Source organism: Anas platyrhynchos, chromosome 7 (assembly GCF_047663525.1).
Source record: "Anas platyrhynchos isolate ZD024472 breed Pekin duck chromosome 7, IASCAAS_PekinDuck_T2T, whole genome shotgun sequence".
In the NCBI taxonomy this organism is placed as follows: Eukaryota; Metazoa; Chordata; class Aves; order Anseriformes; family Anatidae; genus Anas; species Anas platyrhynchos.
Window position 1 is genome coordinate 4,487,080 of NC_092593.1, and position 18,980 is coordinate 4,506,059.

The 18,980-nt window shown below is 39.7% G+C and overlaps 1 protein-coding gene across 36 annotated transcripts in view; it reads left to right on the plus strand.

Moving 5' to 3' along the window:
• GTDC1 (glycosyltransferase like domain containing 1) overlaps positions 1 to 18,980 on the plus strand; it is a 178,596-nt gene that overhangs the window by 9,479 nt on the left and 150,137 nt on the right. For 17 of the 36 annotated variants that reach the window (XR_011810448.1, XM_027459203.3, XM_027459204.3 and 14 more), the window contains one exon: positions 548 to 659. Coding sequence is in view for 31 of the 36 variants with exons in the window: in XM_027459203.3 (XP_027315004.3) it covers positions 548 to 659 (112 nt within the window). In the remaining 5 variants the exon portion in view is untranslated. Of the gene's footprint in view, positions 1 to 301; positions 516 to 547; positions 741 to 1,013; positions 1,174 to 14,342; positions 14,532 to 18,980 lie in introns of those variants that run through there. The other 19 variants (XM_072040399.1, XM_072040400.1, XM_072040397.1 and 16 more) reach the window with 8 other exon arrangements.

Consider the following 18,980-nt stretch of genomic DNA (forward strand, 5'->3'; position numbering starts at 1 on the left):
ATTGCCTCTGTGTCCTGCCTAGCTGAGTGCGTGGCCTCTCCATCTAACCACATGGCAATTCCTGACCTGGAAGCTGAGATGGGAACCAGCGAGCGGTTTTTAGAGGATTGTTCACCTTTTTTGCTTAAATTGAGCTCTCTGGTGCAAAAAACAGGGGATGTCTAAGTTGGGAGCTCCATTAGAACTTAAGCTAGAATAACAAACAATAATAATAAAAAAGCCTTGCCATCAAATTAAAATTAATTTATTTTATTCACCTGTCTGCCAACTGTGTTTTTGCAAAATGTGTTTTTGCCCTCAGTTTATTCTCAGCAGCAGCTGCGTTGGTTTCTGGGCTGCGTAAAATCCTGCACATTCCTCTCTGGGATGTGAAGAAAATTCTGCCCTTTTCCATCATCTCCGAGCAGTAGCCATGTGTCTGCTTTCTGATCTCAGGACCTTCCTGCTTCCGTCGGGCTCCCTGCTTGCTTCGCTTCACCTCTGCTGTTGTGTCCTGCTCTCGGAGGCTGTGCCAGGTGAGATGTGCTTGCTTTTCTTTCCCTTTCAGGAGAGCTCCCCTGCCCCACCATGCAGCACGGGGGAAGAGGCGAGCAGGGTGGCCTTCCCCTGCTCCAGCTGGAGCCTCTCTGAGGGCACTGCACTTACACAGCCCCAAACAGGTACGCTCTGTGGGAGTTCAACAGAAAATGCATGCTTCAGAAATGGAAGTTCACGAATGTGTACCACAGAAGCAGCAGCCTGTAAGTAATACACTAAAAGAGGAACTGGATGAAAGATGAAGACAAGTTCCAAATGAGAAAAGCACGTGGTTTGCGTTATTTCCTTCATGCTTGGTTTTCACATTGGTGTCATCATAGCACAAATGAATATGGCTTTTCCCTCAAAGTAGTGTTTAAAATCTGATTACCTGAATTATTTATGGTCGGTGTTTAGAAATATATGAAGTTTTATTCTTTGAGGTAGCTGTTCCTTGAATTGTTATTTTGGAAGTTGATCAGTATCTTTCATTGCAGACCATCCTGAAAGAAGTTCCTAAGCATTATGGATGTTTTCATGCTGCATTTGAAAAAGTAGACTTTGAAAATGTTGTTATTAAACTCTGTCCAAGATGCAAAATCCCTCCTGTTCTCTAGTATTAATTGTACAAGTTTGGAAGTCCCAGTTTCACTGAAGGTAGGGCTCTTTGTTTGTAAGTAGCTGCTGAAATAAATTACCAGTACAAGAAAACATTCTGCTAATAAGTGAGGGATGCCTGGAGTTGGCTCTACTAACAGAGAGAATTTAATTCATCCATCATCAGGGATGATGTTTCTTAGCAACACAAAGTATTTTCACCCGGGGTGCTTTCAGGAACTTTCACATTTTTCTTCAAATGCAGCCTTGGTAGTATGTTATATGACCTGAAGTTCGTCCATCTGTCCTGAAGGTCCCAATACTTTTCCATTCCCTCCCATGATCAAATGATCCGATGCATGTTTTTTTCAGCTTAACGATACACAAGTTGACCAGAGAATCATTTCGCATGTCAGATTTTCCAAAGGGTTCTGGGAAATTATTTCCTGCTCTGTATAGCAAAGCTAAAAGTTATTGAAAATGTGTTACAGTTTTCATAATAAAACAGATAGGAAAAATATTGGCTTGGGAACTAACTAAATGCTTTCTGATAGCCATAGCCTCAAGGGGGATACTTGGATCATTTGTAATAAAGGGCTATCGTTGATATCTTTTGGTGAATTGACTAGTATTCTGTTTAGATCATAATTTATGAAAAAACTGGCTTGATACACTATGTTACATTATCAAATTGTTTGGGTGCAAAAATTGCCTTAATGTATGGGCAGGGTTTTCAGTGTGTGTTCTTCTAACATGTTCTGTATGAAATCAGAGGAAGCTGTCAATTCATTAAGACCTCAAGTGTATTTCTTAGTTCTCATTTTTTAAAACAGGTTTTGATCAGTGTGCTTACAGAGTTGCTGGGGAGATTTGGCTTGCTGAAGGAACACCTTCAGGTATATAACAGGTGTTACTCAGTACTGAGAACAAACATCTTACAAGTAAAATGTCATGTTTTGCTCTGAAAAATTATATATTTTTGAATTTTTGGTAAACTGCTCTGAAAAATTCTGTGATCTGTGGTGACTAAGCCCTTGGTTACCTTGCTTTGAGTGGAAAAGTTTTAGTGGTTATAGGATGAAAGCTTCTTTATCAGCAGCGAGCAGTGGTAAGTGTTTGCAAAACTTTGTGATGAGTTACCTACTACTCAGCCTAATTCACAAATGAACTGTACAGAAGCTGTTTTAAACAGTGGCAAAACCAATCCACAGAAGTACTGGTTTGATTCTTCTTTGTAGTTCAAAAAAAAGCCCCGTGTTGCAGTGAATGTCATCTTGGCTTTGTTTTACTGAGCTTTCACATACATGCACAAAGTCTTTGTACATATGGATACATATATATGAAAAATGAATTGTTAGAATTACTGGGATACTGTTAGAGAAAGGTTTTATCAACAGCGTTTTAGAGTGTATGTATTGCTAACACACAAGGGAATACTTAGGGAGTGCTGAGAGCTGCCAGCAAAACCCGTGCTGGCTTTGTAATTCAGCTAGATGCATTTCCGTAAGGATAATGACATCTCACAAGTGAACTCGCTAGTAATTCCTGTGCAATTTAAAGCTAAACGGCTCTGGGTTTCTACATGGTGTTTCTAGTTCTGGGACTTTTAATCATACATCTAAACTTGGACGTCTTGTTTAAGATCACTGATATTCAGGGTGTTGCAGTGTAGATGGTTTCTGCCCTGGTATCAGTGTCCAGCATGTTGCAAGGTCTCCAGGTGTTTCTTCCACTCCTCTGAAAAATCACTTGATTGAAAGGTTCTTTCATTATCCTACAGGAAGCAGCAGTATTTGAAGAAAGAAGGAAAGAAAGAAAAGCTTAGTAGCACCAGGGACGTCAGTCTTAATATATCAAATGTGAGCTCTTTGAAAATGCAGCAGTCGCTTACACCTGGGGTTGCCTTACCTGCATGTTTGAGCCTGCACAGCTTGCAGAAAGGTCGAGACTCACCTGTTCCTTCTTCTGCCAGTGTTGTTGCATGTGATGATAGACCATCTGCTCTTCCACCTCTGTGCTGGCCTCTTCATCTGAACTTCATCTGCGCAGCTCCAGAATCAGTAGTGTTTTTTCCTTACCCCCTTGGGGTAAGAAAGTTCATGTTTGTAGGAACAGGTTAAGTTTGCAGCCCTAATGGCTACTTTGGGTAGATGCACAGTGAGATGCCAGAGACATTTGCTGAACACCAGAGTTTGCATTTCAGTAACATGTTATAGCAATGTTCATGCTGAAGACCTCCGTTTGCATCTCTGCATACAGCATATTGCCCTGTAAGACTGTGTATAAAGAGGTGGTCTTGACGCTTCTAATAGATTTCTAAGAAAATCAATTTTAAAAGATTTTGAATAGTAATTTCCCTCATTATTGAGACTTTATTCTTCCAACTGTAAAACCAATGTCTAAATTTACAGAGCATTACAGGGGAGAGAGACTGCGATAGGCAAGAATGCAAAACCTGTTTAATGAGAAACCCAAGCCCCCAGATACTCTCCAGAAACTGGTCTAAAAGTTCTGATTCTAACTTGTTCAAGGTGCTGAGTCCTAAAGCCATTTAGTATGCATTGGCAATGTGCAGTGGCAGGTACTAATTTTGGGAGAGGCTTTGGGTGAGAGAAATTAAACATTCTGCAGGATTCATAAGCAAAATGCAGCTACCTGCTGTGAAGGTTTTGGAAGCAGTCCTGGTAGAGGTGCATCAGTCCAAGACTGAGAAGAGAAGGGAGTGCTCCTGATCATTTTCCCTTCCTTCTGCCATTGTAGAATGGTTATTTAGAATAAGACAATAAGAAAACAGCATCTGAAGACAAAATTTGCTACCAAATGTCACTAGTAGATCACAGCCTCTCCCCAGTCCTGATGCAGCAGCCACCGCAGTCCTTACTGCTGCAGCAGGGGCTTTTGCTTGTGTTCTATGCAATTCCCTATGGTTAAGTACTTAGATACGAAAAATTGATGCAAATAATCTTTTTGAAAGTAGCAAAAGGTCTGGAGAAAGCCTAATAAATAGATAGGGATAACTTGTAATGAGGAACACACAGTCGTGTCAGAACCATTGTAAATTTTCCAAAAGTACTTTTCATCTTCACCCATCCATGCTTCAAATAAAGAACATCCACTTCATGGCCTGCAGCACAATACAAATTGTACTTTGCTAGCTTTTGGTTCAAGCGATGAACATACTATTTGAATTTTAGGAAGAACAATTTGAAAACATACTATATTTAGGATGAAGTCTTGAAGTTACAAGAATAACTAGTGGTTTTGCTGTTGTTGCATCTTCTAATGTTCATGTGCAGAGAATGACGTGATCAGAGTTGTCACTGGGAACATTTCGTTTTTCATGCAAAGTATTTTTGGGCAGCTCTTGTTTGAGGGAACATGTGATGTGATAAAAAAAACTAGTCTAAGAAGTTACCATTTGTGTTAAAAGGTCGTATATAATTGTTTAGATATTATATTTAGCCTTAGATATAAGGCTAAGGCAATTCCTTCTCAACGTTGTAGCTGGGCTATGGGGTTCTCATCATTTAACATAGCTGTGTCCACTGAGAGCCTTGTGAACTACATTTTATTCTAATAGGGCCTGGGACATGGTCATGAGTGAGAAGTCAGATGTCTTTCCATGCAGTCTTTCTGTTATGTGTTGTGTTTGCATGCAGCTTGTGTTATAGTTTATGGTTACATCCCTGCTACACAAACCTAATGCACATGTGTTGTCAACAAAAACTATAAATTACCAAAATCATGAAGATTTATTTCCTAGTACATGAAAGCGTTATGGGGTATTGGCTCTCTATTTGCTGTTCTACTTCTAAGTCTCCATTTTGCATATGCATTTCTTTCTCTGGCCTTGACCTGAGATGATCCTGGTGAGCATGGATTTCAGAGCAGTGAAACATACCCGAAAGCAGCTTGTTCTGCTGAGCAGGTTAAGGGGGGCAATGGATGTGGGAGAGGTTGAATCTCAAATGCTAATAAACTTGTTTTGACACACAGTATTATACTGTGTTACCAAGAAGGAGGACCCTGCTTCTGATCAGCTCCTTCAGTTTTGCTTAGTCTGGACTGGAAGCCTGTCCAAAGTAAATGTTTGACGCAGCCTGAGGACTTTGCTAGCCGTCCCTCTGATCAGAAGTGCAACCGGGTCCCTTGATTGTAGCTGTTCAGGTGTGGAGAGAGAATACCCTGCACAACTTCCAGGATTTTGTACAAAATTTAAAGTATTAGTATTAATGCTCTGTGGCTACCTACCAATAACATTACTTTCTAGTGGATCCATTTTTAAAATGTCTTTTTCCTTTTTTTTTTTTTTTTTACAAAAGTATGAGGACACTTATTTCTATGTTAATGCACTTTCAGATTTTGAAAGTCTCTTGTATTTTGCTTGACTTTTTTTTTTTGACTTTGCACTTTTCCTTTTGTGTCCCCTACCTCCTGCCTAAGATCTCTGCGAACTCCTCAATCTCCCATATTTTCAAAGTTGGCATGTAAATCTATCCTATTCAGAGGAAGCAGTTTTGTTCTTAATGCAGTTTCAAAACATAAGAACAATTTGTGAGCTGCCTGCCACAAATTTTACTTCTTTGGGTTTTGATGGAGGGAAAAAAATAACTTCCCGAATAATCTGAAGATAATTAAATAAAAATAATATGATTTGGTAAGTTTTGGGAGCAAAGTGTAGATTTTTAAAGTCGTTTTTCCTGTTGTTTTTTAATCTATTTTATTCTGAGACTAGTGTGGAATAGGGGATTTAAGAGTTTTTGGTCTGGTTTTCATGTTTTAGAAGAGAATTAACAGTTCTAAGGAGAAGACTGTCCTTCAGCTAGCGTAGCTGTGGCTTGTGGTAAGAATGAGTAGCACCTACCAGTTAGGCAGCTGGCACTCAGTACGTACACTTTCCCATCCATGCTGTGTGGTTTTGTTTTCTTTTACGTTCAAGGTAGACTATGACGAAGCTTGTTTGATGAATTGCAGTTTATCTGATGAGCATGATGCTTTGCAAATGAGAACTATGACTGAGCATTGGATGATTTTTTTTCTTATTCAATAAGAAAGCTTTCCATTACAAATTAGTTTGAGAAACAAGCTATTGGTACGTTAAAAAAATAAAATATATAGAGTTCTCAAGTAGCTACAATAGGATGCCATTTACACAAACATGGATCTATGTAGTTCTGTGCTCAGTGTTAATGATTTGTATTTTAAATGAAAGCTTGATCTTTTCCTCCTGAAATAAAGAATAGGCTGATCTGTTTCTCCCACAGCTGGAAGGGCATGGGGAAATTTGGTTGATCTTATTTTTTTCAGCAATGCTATCACAGGGAATGATTGGGCCAGTTGCTGAGATTGTAGAGGACTGCGTGGCTCCAGGCATCTTAAACTATGTGCAAAAACTGATTCCGCTTAAGCCAAAAATTACAAAATGCACAAGTTTAGAATGAAAATGGATTCAGGTCAGGAAAAACTGGATCCATCCCACTGTCTTAAAATGGGTAACTGGAGACTTTTGTGTGATGGTTCATGTAAATCTAAGTAAGTGGACATGAGATTACACATTCATCATTGTGATTTTCACTTGAATTACTTTGTGTGTATAAGCGTTTGACAATATTGTATTTAACTGCAAGGATAATATTAGCATGGTATATTCTGAATTTGTATTTTATTTATTTTACTGTGGTGGTCTAAATCTCTACAAGTTGCAAAGTTTGAGCCAGGAAGGTAGATGATCAAAAGCAAGGACATAGCGCGTGGGGAATTTGTGTTTGGATTTTTTTTTAATCTGATCTAGTTACACAAAAATAAATCATGCTTTTTTACTGCAATGAGTCTATTCAAAAGCCTATTTTTACTTCAACATAGATCTATTTAAAATACCTTGGTTTTGTCTGCAAGAAAGCATTTACATTATTTAACACATTCTGCCAGCTCTGTTGTGTAACTTCAGTTTAAGCCATTTTTCTCTTTCCACTCTCCTCTTTGTTCTGTAGTCTGGTGTACAAACAATTAAATGTGTCCAGTCTTAAACATTTGGATAATGTCACTAAATTCATGGAAATAGCTTACAGTTTGATCCTGGGATGTGGGACCCAAGAGTTGTATGCTCTGCTAACAACACTTCGTCAAAACACTGTTAAAGAAGGCCTCAAGATGTGCTTACAGCATCAAAGAGACAAAGGTATTGTCTTCAAATGTTTGAGATAACATTAAGATTCATCGAAGGGGTAGGTTATAGTCAGACGGGCAGGGGTCACTCTTCAGAACACAAAGATCTGGAGAAGCACAGCGATGGGAGCTGTGGTTGCGCTTTCAGTGGATCTGTAGGAAACGCAAAGCTAAACCAGGGGGAAGGGGTTCACCAAAGGGTTTGAGGACGCATCAAGGTGGGCCAGCCCTCTGGTCTTTGCCTTCTGTAGCTCCTCAGTGGATCAGAAGATCTGAGAACACTTAATGTGGGCTGTGATGTTACACATGCATACGTACATCATGTTGATGTCTGGATGGGTGCCGATCCTGTCCAGAATGATGAAGCTAGTGTTACCTGCACAACCCCAGTACTTGTTTCTAACACCACAACCAGTGTTCAGCTACCAGGAGGAACCCATGGGTTTTGCAGTGTTGCCTGGAGTAATTGCCATGACCGACTCTCCATTGATGCATCTCCTGCAGCCACCTCATTGCTTGTCTCCATTGCTTCACTCTCCGCTTTCACATTACTGTGGGGTCTGTGCTTGATTTAAAGTCAGTACAAATCGTGTCTGGTAGTGCTGAAAGTCTCAAATGACTCCTGGTAATTTTTTGGCAGAAAAGCTTACGAAATGAAATCCGAAATCTGACTGTGATTTTTGAGGGGGGAAAAATGTTTTCTTTGTTAGTGGAAACTGTAAACGAGAACCTCGAAGATAAACACCGAAGGACATCCTACTTAGGTTGTCCACAGTGTATTTGGTCAAGAAAGGAAACAATTTAAGAAATGTGACACACAGTTCGTGATGCAGAAGAAAAGCTTCTATGTGCCTAATACATTGGAAAACATTTGTTCAAGAGCATGTCTTCCGCGTGCGAGATTTGCCCCGTAGTATTATTAAGGTCAGTATCCACATAGGTTGCCTCATCTGTATTGAATGTGGTGCCTGAGGTCAGCTTTGACTCGTGAGTGCAGCTCTGAGGAATGTTTGGTTTGGTCCCGTTAAAAATCATCCGTGTGCATTGTTTAGAAACTTACTCCTGCTCTTCCTGGGCTTGTCTTTGGTTCCCAAATGAAAAATAACAGTTGGAGAGAAATGTGGTGTTCTGCTTAACAAGTAAAGCTTGTGCAAATGTGTGTGTATGCCTTGTGTGTATGTATACTCATGGGCTGGTTCTCTTTTAAGTGAGCTGCTATCAATTTTTAGATAAAGGTTTTCTGTTCCAGCTATCTGGGCAGACTTTTCATTCCCAGTTCTGTGAGAGTAAAGACAGGTTGCACTGCTGATTGAGAAGGACTAGATCTGGTGATTCGCAGAGGGTTTATCAAAATGCTGTCCCAAAAACTTCATCTGAATTCAGCTTCTGGATGCAGTGGGGCAGTTTCCAACTCGTGCTGGTCAGCTGGACCGAAATGGTGAGATGTGCATCTCCTGCACATCCTTCTGTAGCCCATGGTTGCTGCAGTTTTCCATCAGCTGGGTTATCCAGTCACTGCTCCTCATGGAGTGGATGACCTGGGCTGTCCAGCTGATCATGTTGCATCACATGGCACGAAGGTGGTCATCATAGTGAAGGAGAGGGTTATTTGGGAAGTCTCTCCTTGTCCTCAGTGTTCATTTAAACCAGTAACTCAGTGGCTGCTACCTTCACACGGGTACGTTCAACTCAATTACACCATCAATTATCTTCTTGACACCTTATTAGAAGTGTTTGAGGGGGGATTACTCTTTAAGTATTGTTTGGCTGTCGTAGAGTGAAAGATTTCTTGTGCTTAAATCTCACAAATCATGAGTTTGTAGGAGTGAACCACGGGCTATCCGGTGCTCCAGTTCTGCCTAAAAGCAGGACCAGGTGGCATTTCAACAAAAACGTCACCAGCTGGCTCTACGGCTTCTGCTTAAAAGTTACAGCTTATGATATTACATAGATAATGAAGAAAACTTAACTGGTGTTTCTTGTGTGTCATATTACTTCAAAATTAGATTTGTTATAGGTATATTGTGATTGGCAGCACTGCAACTCAGAGTGACTGGTGCCTGGGAGTAAACATCTACTGAACATGTTCAGTATGGGCTGTGGTGGAACTGAGCTGGAAATAATTCAGTGCTTATTCAGAAAACGAACAAACAAACAAAACCCCCGAACTCACACACGCTTGAGTTCCGTGAACAGTGGAAAAAGAAAGCAGGTCATCAAAAATAAAGGTGCAGCCGTCATCTCCCCTGCTCTGTGAGAGAGCTCGCAGCTCCTGGGAACTGAATCCTGGCACACAGCAGATGCCAAGGCTGCAGAGCCAGAGATCGTGTAGTCATAACATCTTAAAGATTTTTTTCCAAAAGTTTTTGCCCGCTCTGAAATCATTTAATTAAATGTGCTCTAGCCTGAGAATTCGTATATTCAGCAGTGGGTAAGTTCTGCTCAGCTGTGAGTTTTACGGGGTTTCTAATACCCTGTTGGAGGGTGGAGTTCCTGTAATTATTATTATTATTTTTTTAAAACTTTATGAGCATTTTATATAATGATGTTCCTGTCATGCTTTTGGCTATGAATCAGCAAAGCATTTATGTGCATTCTTTAATTGAAGCGTGGAGTTGTCTCGCTGTGCAAATGTTGAAGTCAGTGAGACTATTAATTAAAATTAAGTATCTGTATAAGTGCTTTTTCTAAAAATAAGTTGCTTCATAACAGCTTTGGGCCATATTGGGGAGGAGGGGTTATTTCTTCAAACTTTGAGAAGAGGTATATAATTCTCTCTGAATTGTACTGTGATGAAACGTCACAGCAGTGCCAGAGGGCAGAAGGGGGCTGGAGTGGGGAGGGAGCTTTCTAGCTCCTAAGTTGTCACCTACACTCCTTTAAGAAAAAAAATGAAATAAAAAAATAAAAAAAAGAGAATAAAGCTATTACACAGGGGATGGCATGAAGGAAAACTTAAGCCCTTGCAGTAGTGGAAGCACACAAGCTAGCTTCCTATAAAACAGTCAGTTCATCTTCTTGCTCACCGTGTGCCTGGCCACAAATCCGTTCCTCTTCCATCTGAATAAACCCTTGCATCATTTAGTTAAAGTCAGTACTTTGCAGGGTGAGGCTTTTTAGCTGGTTGTGGTGTCGTTTATGTATTCTGTCTGTACTCAAAGGTGTTACAGGTATTTCAAGGCTTTGGAAAACACTAAACTGTGTTTTTTCCTCTGTATAATAAACAATTTGCAGCACAAATTTGCTGTATAATTTGCTTTATAAAATTATCTGGTTAAATAATTCTCACAACACCTGGGTGAAATATTGAACTTTATCTCCTAAGTCTGGGTCTTTACCAGGCTCCCTTTTAGGCTTTTACCTTTTTTTTCAGATTTGTTTTTCAAACAGACTTCTTGTGACAAGCTCCAGTACTCTCCAGCTCCAGTAAATCCGTGAATAGGGGAGGGAAGAAATGAGTAGAAACCCAGAAAAGGAGAATGTGTCTCAAGCTGGTTTGTGCTGCTGGGTTTCTTATTGCACCTCAGCTGTCTCTTCCTGTTGCTCTGATTTCTAAGACCGTTCAGGCATGTCTTTTTGCAGGGGTGTGTGTATAAATGTATATATGAAGAGAGAGATAAAATACTGACCACATTCTTATGCAGGAAATGTTAATGAGAGACTCTTCATTTACCTGAGACGAGCTGGGAAGAAACTTCATTTTCCTGAGGTCATCCTGTACTTGAAGTAAGATCTGGAGGTGGAACGCAGGTGTTTTGTGACCTGAAGATGATGCTTGTGAGGTGCTTCAGTGCGATGGGTTGATGTCCCCAGGCGGTCGGTTTTCACTGCTGCACTTCTTAGTATTAATCATTATTACTTATTTATTAGTAGTAGCAATTGAGAATCAAATTGGATAGAAATACATTGCAGATGCTTGGTGAAAATCACGTGGTAGCTTCTGAAAATTGGGCTCAGAAGATCCCTACTTCACATTGTTAATTAATACTGGGGGAAGGAGTCAACTTCATCTGGTTAGTGTCCCCGCTCAAAGTTTCTCTGAAGCACTGGCAAATGCACACAAAGTAAAATTTACGTTGTTTGGGGAAGAAAGCCCAGTTTGCCATCTTTACTGTTCGCACGTCAGTTGCTCTTTATTGCTTTTTAAATTTGATTTCATTGTGGTGTAGTGAGCTTTTCAATAAACATAGTGGTTTCATTTATATAACACCAGAATTATTGTTAATGCAGGGCTTCATCCAGCGAATTAGGTATGTAATATTGTGTCCAGTGGGATCCTGTATCACCAAATTTGCATAGTTATAGTTCTAGTGACATCGTATCTCATACCAAGAACCTAGGGACCTGATACAATATCAGTAAAACTGTCTCATAGGTATGATTCAAACAGTTTTATTAGCAACATATGGGGTATGAAGGAGCCACAGAGGGTAGTTTGGAGTGTAAGGGTGCTGGCCTATCTTTTTCAGCATGTAATTATATCAGTCCTCTTCTATGGCATTATTTGTTGCTGCCCTGGGATTGCTGAAAAATAACTACTAATATGGTGACACAAAGGATCAGAATAAATTATAATTGTTGACTTTACAAGAAATTCATTGGCAAAAAGGCTTACTATCCTAAGCTCAGATGTCATTTCTGTTTCGGCTTCGTAGCTAAGCCACATCTGCAGAATAATATCTTTTTGAAAGTCTTAGGGTTTTCTGGCAGTCTTATTTTCTTGTAGTGCATTCTTTTGTGATCTGGAAGATACAAGGCAGGAACTTCTTTTGGCTGCATTTTAGTTTTCAATCTGAAACGAGAAGGGTGCATTTTGTTAATTGATATTAGGATCTTGGAAACCTGTTACCCACATGGAGCACATTGTAATTAGTCATCTTCAGATGAGTTCATCATTCAAATGTCTGACATTAAAACCTAGCGAAAGTATAATTAGAAGGCTGTAATAGTGCTCCTTTTAGTGGTACTTTTTAAATATAATGAATATGGTTTTGAAATCACTTTTACACGTGAAAAAAAATGAGAGGTTTAACATTTCTGGATTTTGCTAACTGGCTACTGAAGACCACAGTGCATACACGCATAGCTATTAGAGAAATGTGATATTTGAATATTTCTATGATAACTTCTTAAAAAGCTTATGCTTTCAAAAACACTGGGCTGACTGAGACACTGAGGCAAAAGCCTTATGCCAAGATGGATAACTTTTGCCTTACCCCCCTCGTGCGTTGTCAAAGGAGGAAATTAGTTTAGTTTGATGTGATTTATTTTTTTCCTGATAAATCTTGATTAGCTCGTCCTCTGAGTGTGTACAAATAGGTTGTTTAATCACTTGTTTTGGGAAGCTGTTGGTATGTATGCAAGCAAGTATTACTTGTCTGCAATGCTCTTGGTTCTCCTTGCTCTTCTCTTTTGTGGTGAGTTTTATTTGTGCTAGCAATTCCAGTCTTTGGGAGCTTTTCTCTTATCCATTGACTTTTGAAGGGAATTGCGGGTGCTTTAGGAACTATTTCAACTAGTTTCTTTAGTCCTCAATGGTAAAAAGACCTCAGAGCTTGCTGATGTGACTTTAAAACTTGAAAAAATAAAACTAATCCCAAATCCTCCTCCCTGTCTCTTTGAAAGCTTGGATTGGAGGCTCTCTGTCAAATTGACTGCTTTTGAGAATCCTAAGTGCTTTCCTGAAGACTGAAATGAAAAAGCATTACACCTTGCCATTTTCAGAAATAAGTAGAAACACATCTAATTTGGCAAATAAAAAGAAAACAGATATCAGCTTTTAGGTACATAAATTTAGGTACATAAACATCCTAGACTTGTGATCTTTGTATCTCATGCAGCTCATCCTTTGATTCCAGGGCAACCATCTACGGGGTGAAATGGTCATTTTCAGTGTGTTTCCTAAAAACAGTCAGTTCTTTCCCTTAGATATCATGAAGCATAAACATTAAAATATGTTTTTTTTTGCCTTTGTAATGTAACTTTGCTTTTTGCACACTTTCTTACAGTGTTTTCTCCTTTCCCGTATCACTTTTTGTTTAGAATAGAAACTTCACACCCACTTTGCTGAAGATGCTAAAGGAGTGATTTCTGAAATTAAGTATTAAATAAAAAAAATAATATAAACAGATCTAGACATCACATCATAGTGTCTTTAGAGATCTGTCTCAGGAGTCTCTAGAACCACTCATGTTAATTATTGCATATCTTGTAATGTGTTTATTTCAAGGTATTGGAAGACTTCCAAAAAGTTCTGTATTTAAAAGGGCAAAAAGGATGTCACAGTGGACTTAGCCCAGGACAAAATACACTAAAGGTTAACCTGGGCTTCTTTCAGTGAAGGCTTAAAAGCTAAAAATAAATAAATAATAATAATAATTAATGTGAGTCACTATGGCTTCATGATAGAAGGCTTTGTGAGACAAAGCTGACGTATTTTTTAATAGGATTGTGTGTCTGGCCTATATTGCTATATAAACTAATTTTTTAAGGCATTAAATCATTGCAACACAATATTTTGATATAAAAAAAAACTTGGCTTCTATGCAACTGAGATACAGGAAATACTAAAAATGTCCTGTTGCTTAAAGCATAACTTTTAAAGGGATGAGGGAGACCTACAACTTGTGGGTCCCCAATGTGCTTGTAGCCCAGTAACATTTAAGCAGCAGTTCTCTTGGTGGTTTAATTTTTGTTGCCCCGTGTTTCAGATGATGCGAAGCATAGTTAGTCCCGTAGTTCAGTCATCGAAATACAGTAAAATTGTAGTTGCTACAGAAAACTAGGCTTGGGAAACCCCAACCTTGATCATATAAATGTTAAGTAAACAAACCTGCCTACTCTTGATGATCAGTGAGCGTGGGTGGTCATGGATCCATGTCTTTGTATTTGGCTCACATATATACTCAATAGTCTATAGTCTATTTTTCAGACATTATTGGACTAAGGAAAGTTTTTAGGATAAATGTATTTTGTAGTATTTGTGTGAAGCTTCTTAGTTTGGAACAGTTTGGAAGTTAGGCTAAGTGAGCTCATACCCTGTTTTCTTCTTTTTTCCCCTCAAGCTTTATTCAGAGTTAAGAATATTACACTTGAAAAACTTGCACGTTGTCCATTGGATTGAAGTGGATGGAACAAATGGGGAGAAGTCCTGCTTGGCACGGAGATCCATAGACAAGATTCCCAGATGGCTTTGCTGAGGACATGTAAAGCACACAGCCTGGTACCTCGGCTGCTCCCAGCTTTGAATGCAGGTAACAATGCTTCTGTGAAATACTATGCCTTTCTGAGAAGGAAAAAGCATATAGTTCCCTGTTTTATGACTGAAAACACCAGAGCCAAGTGTCTCATAGCCATAATTCTAGCGTTGGGTTGTGGGCTCCCTGTTCTCAAAACACATTGGCCTACAAGGCAATCTGTGTCAGTGCAGTGTCCTCACTTCCACACCAAATCCATTAGTTCAGCTTCATCCTGCACGCTGTGGGGTAGCTCTTTCTGAAGGTGCCACCTTTCAGATCACTGATGGATTGAGTAAAGATACTTTCCTGTCTCTGTTTAACATCTGTGTAAGCAGAGGACTTCAGTGGGCGCAGTCCAGGGACTCCCTTTCTTCACTCACTGCCCCTCTGAAGACAAGGAGACACAATTACATTTTGTGCCCAGCAGTTAGGACACAGTTAGTGGTGTTCAGGAGGTATCTTCTAGTGCCTTTCCCCATGCTTGACACAGTTTCACACCATGCTTCAATGTGTGGTAAGTCTAACAAGGTTACAGGTTTGGGGAATCAAAGGATTTTTTCCTTCAAGGCAAGATTAGCAACATGCTTGCAGACTTCTCCTTTTCTCCTTCTTAATCAAAGCCTGGGCTCACATGGTTGTAACAGAGGTGGGAAATCTTGGGATTATGAATGAGAGATGTCTGTTAACAATTGTACTCTACTTGTAATTCAAGCTTTGTATGGACATGCACAAAGGACAGGAATAAGAGACCAGTGGGCCAACAGCAAAGAAGGAAGAGAGGACCAAAAAATGTTTACCTTCACCCTTTCAAAAGAAAAATATTAAAATATGTGAAGTTCCACTGGCCAAACTAATAAGTAATAGCAGAGAATAGAGACTGCAGGGAAGGGAGGGACTGCAGGGAAGGGAGGGACTGTGTCTCACACTTTTGGTGGGGAGCATTAGTTTTCCTCACACTGAGAATTACAAAATCTAGTTGTGTCTTTAAGTGTAAAAGACATTTGTGCATTAGAAACAAGAGTGTTTACAGGGGTGTCACCCCTAAGGTCCTCCAAGACATTGAAGCCAGCTAGAATTGCTTCTCGTAAGGATAAGTTATGAGAATTTTTAAGTTACTTCATCCTCACAGCTTCTGTGCATGTCAAACTACTCCAGGCCTGTCCCATTGCAGGAACTGAGCCGCTGTGATCCCAGTGGATGTCAGTGCCCTTCCTTCTGCGCTCCCCTTCTTTTCCAATAACTTCTGAACTCATCAGGCAACTGGAACTAAATTTGACAGAAGAGTAACAAGCTTAAAGGTTTTAAGTTCCTGTGTGTTAAATTAAAACGTGGCCAAATAATGAAAAGACCATTACAGGCTGCAACAAGGGAAGGGCTCTGGTGTAAGCTCTTACGAGGCAGTGGAGAATTCAAGTATTTCTTAGATTGTGTTGCTTATATTGACACACATTTCTTTTTGTGTCCTAACAGATTTGTTGATTTGGTGCTCTGAGGCTTCAGAACTGTGCTGGCCCTGTAATCTTGTAATACCGTTATCTGAAGGTCTCCATGACATGGAGATTGTTCAAACTTTTACAATTTGTTTATTCTCATGAAGTTCTTGGCTTATTCAATGCTTGTGGTACTTTTTTTCCTCCTGCATCTTCCCACCTCCTTGTAGCAGTTATTTTTGTGCTAGGTTTTTCAGGGAGTTTTTATTTTTAAACTCTCATTGGCGGCCTGTTACGAAGTTGTTTTTCAACTGTTTCTTACTGTAAATATGTGGGTTTTTCACATTCATTCTTAACCCAGTCTTATCAATAAATAATAATATAAAAAAAAAAGGTGAAACCAAAACAAAACAGAAAAGAAATATTACAAAACTATTACTGGATTATTCAAATCCTTTAGGGAGTTAAAAAAAAAAAATCACATGAACTGCATATTTTTTTCTTGCATTATAAGGTTTTGTGGTGTGCAATCATTTACTTGTAAGTCTTTCTGAAAGTAAGGTTGGAAAGACTTACCTAATTTGGTTATTTGCAATGGCAGCCAGTTATCATGTAAGATAGCAAAGCCAAATAAGAAAGAACTTGTTGACAAAGCAGACCTTTGAGGAGCCAAGTGCTTCAGTAGTGCATTTTACTTGAGATATTGCTAGAGTGGAAACACTCAAGGAAAGCTTCTATATTTTACTGTATCTGCAGTCTGTAGGTAGCATTTGACCTGCTGTTCACGAGGGACGAAGCATTGTGCCCTTAGCTTTGGTGTGTAGATACATCTCCTCCAGGTGGATGATACACAGGAGATTGAAGAGAGTGACTGAAGACAGCAGCCCTAACTTATTACAGGAAACTGATTTTTGGTTATTCACATCACATCCAATGTCATGGACTAATATATATGTATTTATATGCTTGTTACAAATTCCCTTATACTTAGTACTCCTTTGTTTTCTAAATCTGCCATGTTGCAAATTTTAATTAAATTTTGCTACAGAAGCAAACAAAAAGCTCCAGATCCTTCCTTCCTCCCACAGCTTGCTTAGGACCACCAAGGTGCTTTCTCACTGGGCAATTCCACCACACAGTTTCTCCACTCAATTTCGTGCTCTCCTGATTCTTCTTGCTCTGCTTTTTGTCCCTTTTTACCTGTAATGCTTGTGTGCGTTATGTCTATCAAGTTTGCAGACTCTTTGGGACAGCGATCAAGAAGCAGGTCCTGTCCTTGAATAAAACCCGCCTTGGCAGCATCGGTTGGCTTCACAGCAGAGCTTCTGCATCCAGCTGGCATTTCTGCTGATGGAGATATTCCCGACTGACTCAGAGCTGGTACTATCTCTGTCCCTTTACCGTGCATTCCCTGCAGCTTCGGGGTGCCAGGAGAGGAGTCCTGGCTACCTAAATAGGATGCACAAAAACTGTGATGCCTTGGAGGCTGCTTCTTATTTGCCTTGTGCGTTGGACAAAGACGAGTCATGTAAGGTAGTGCCTTCTGCAGGATGGAGCAGTGCGGGGAGAGGCACAGCACCCCACTCAGTTAGGGAGAAGCAGCCCTGGGCAGCAAGGGCAGTGTCACTTAAACCCCATCACAATCCCCACAGGAGTGACAGTCAGCATGGCAGTACTTGATGTGATGGGGGAACAGAAATGCTAGCTCACATGAGTTTTGTGTTGTGTGTGTTTTACTGTAAGCTGTAAAAATTGTGTACCATACAAAGGCAGAATTGTGATTAATGTTACATAAAATGCAAGATTTTCAAAAGCTTTTAGCAGTTGATGCCAAACTGCCATTTTCAGAAAGGATTTAGACATTTAGGTACCCAAGTCTCAGTGGAAGTCCATGAGGTTTTAGGCTGCTGCTTCCAAAAATGCAACTCCAAGTAACGCAGGTATTTTTTCTAAAATACTTCCATTGCACTTAATATCTTGTGGTGTAAACCACAGGTGAGGGACATGCACTGGAATGCTACCAGCATGCACAGAAGTGACAGTGGGCTGATGGCAGACCAGTGCTTGTTCATGTGGCTGTAGCATCACTCTCACAGATTATAAACTTCAGTTTTTTCCTTTTCCCTCTTTTTTGTGTCAGACATGTACAGGGTAGGTAAAGACAACATGCCCATCTGTAACTTGTTTCAAGCTTCACTGTGCAGTTAAGTGGCTCCATAGATGTCAGAGATTTCCATGTGTAGACTTTGCTCTGCATGTGTTGTTGTTAAGAGTAAAACAAAATGCAGGGTTCATCTCAGCTCTTGGTTCCTTGGCAGTGCAGCAGTCAGGATGCATGGCAGCATGCAGGATGCAGAACCATAACAGCGGTTTGCTTAATAGCTAGATGACCCTATTTTTTTAAAATATTTTGTTAAATATATTTTATTGAAACTACTAAACACTTTGAGTGTTGAGCTGCTCCCCTGTGCCTTCTGGAAAAGCAGTGGGATGAAACTGGGCAGCAGGACTGTGGTATGCTCAGGTGTACTCTGGTGTATTTATTGTTTGAAGGCAATTCCTTCTAATTTTGTATAATTTTCTCCTGTGGTCACTTATCCTTTTCAAAAAGGATTTGCAGCTATGTTTTAAATTGAATGCATTTCATTTTTAACAATACACTGTTCAGAAATTAAAGCCTAATAGAAGACTAGCTGATGCAGTAAAAAATTTAAAAATTATTAGAGGCTTACAAATGATAAAGCATAATTTTAAACCACAAAGACTTCCAAATTATTCCACTGTTTTTTTTTTTCTTGTGGGCCCTTATTTGCTAGATGCTTTTTCTCTGAATTACTAAAATATAGTTCTGTACAATCTGTGGAATTAGTGCAAGCAAAACAATATCCTGTGTTTAAATGGTAGCACTACTGAGTACAGCACTCAATCATGTGGTTGCTGCCGTGAAAGTATTTCAGAAACTGAAACTAGAACCCCTCCCAGCACTTCCATCTGCATACCTGTAATTCACATCATCTTTAAAAAGGGTTTACCA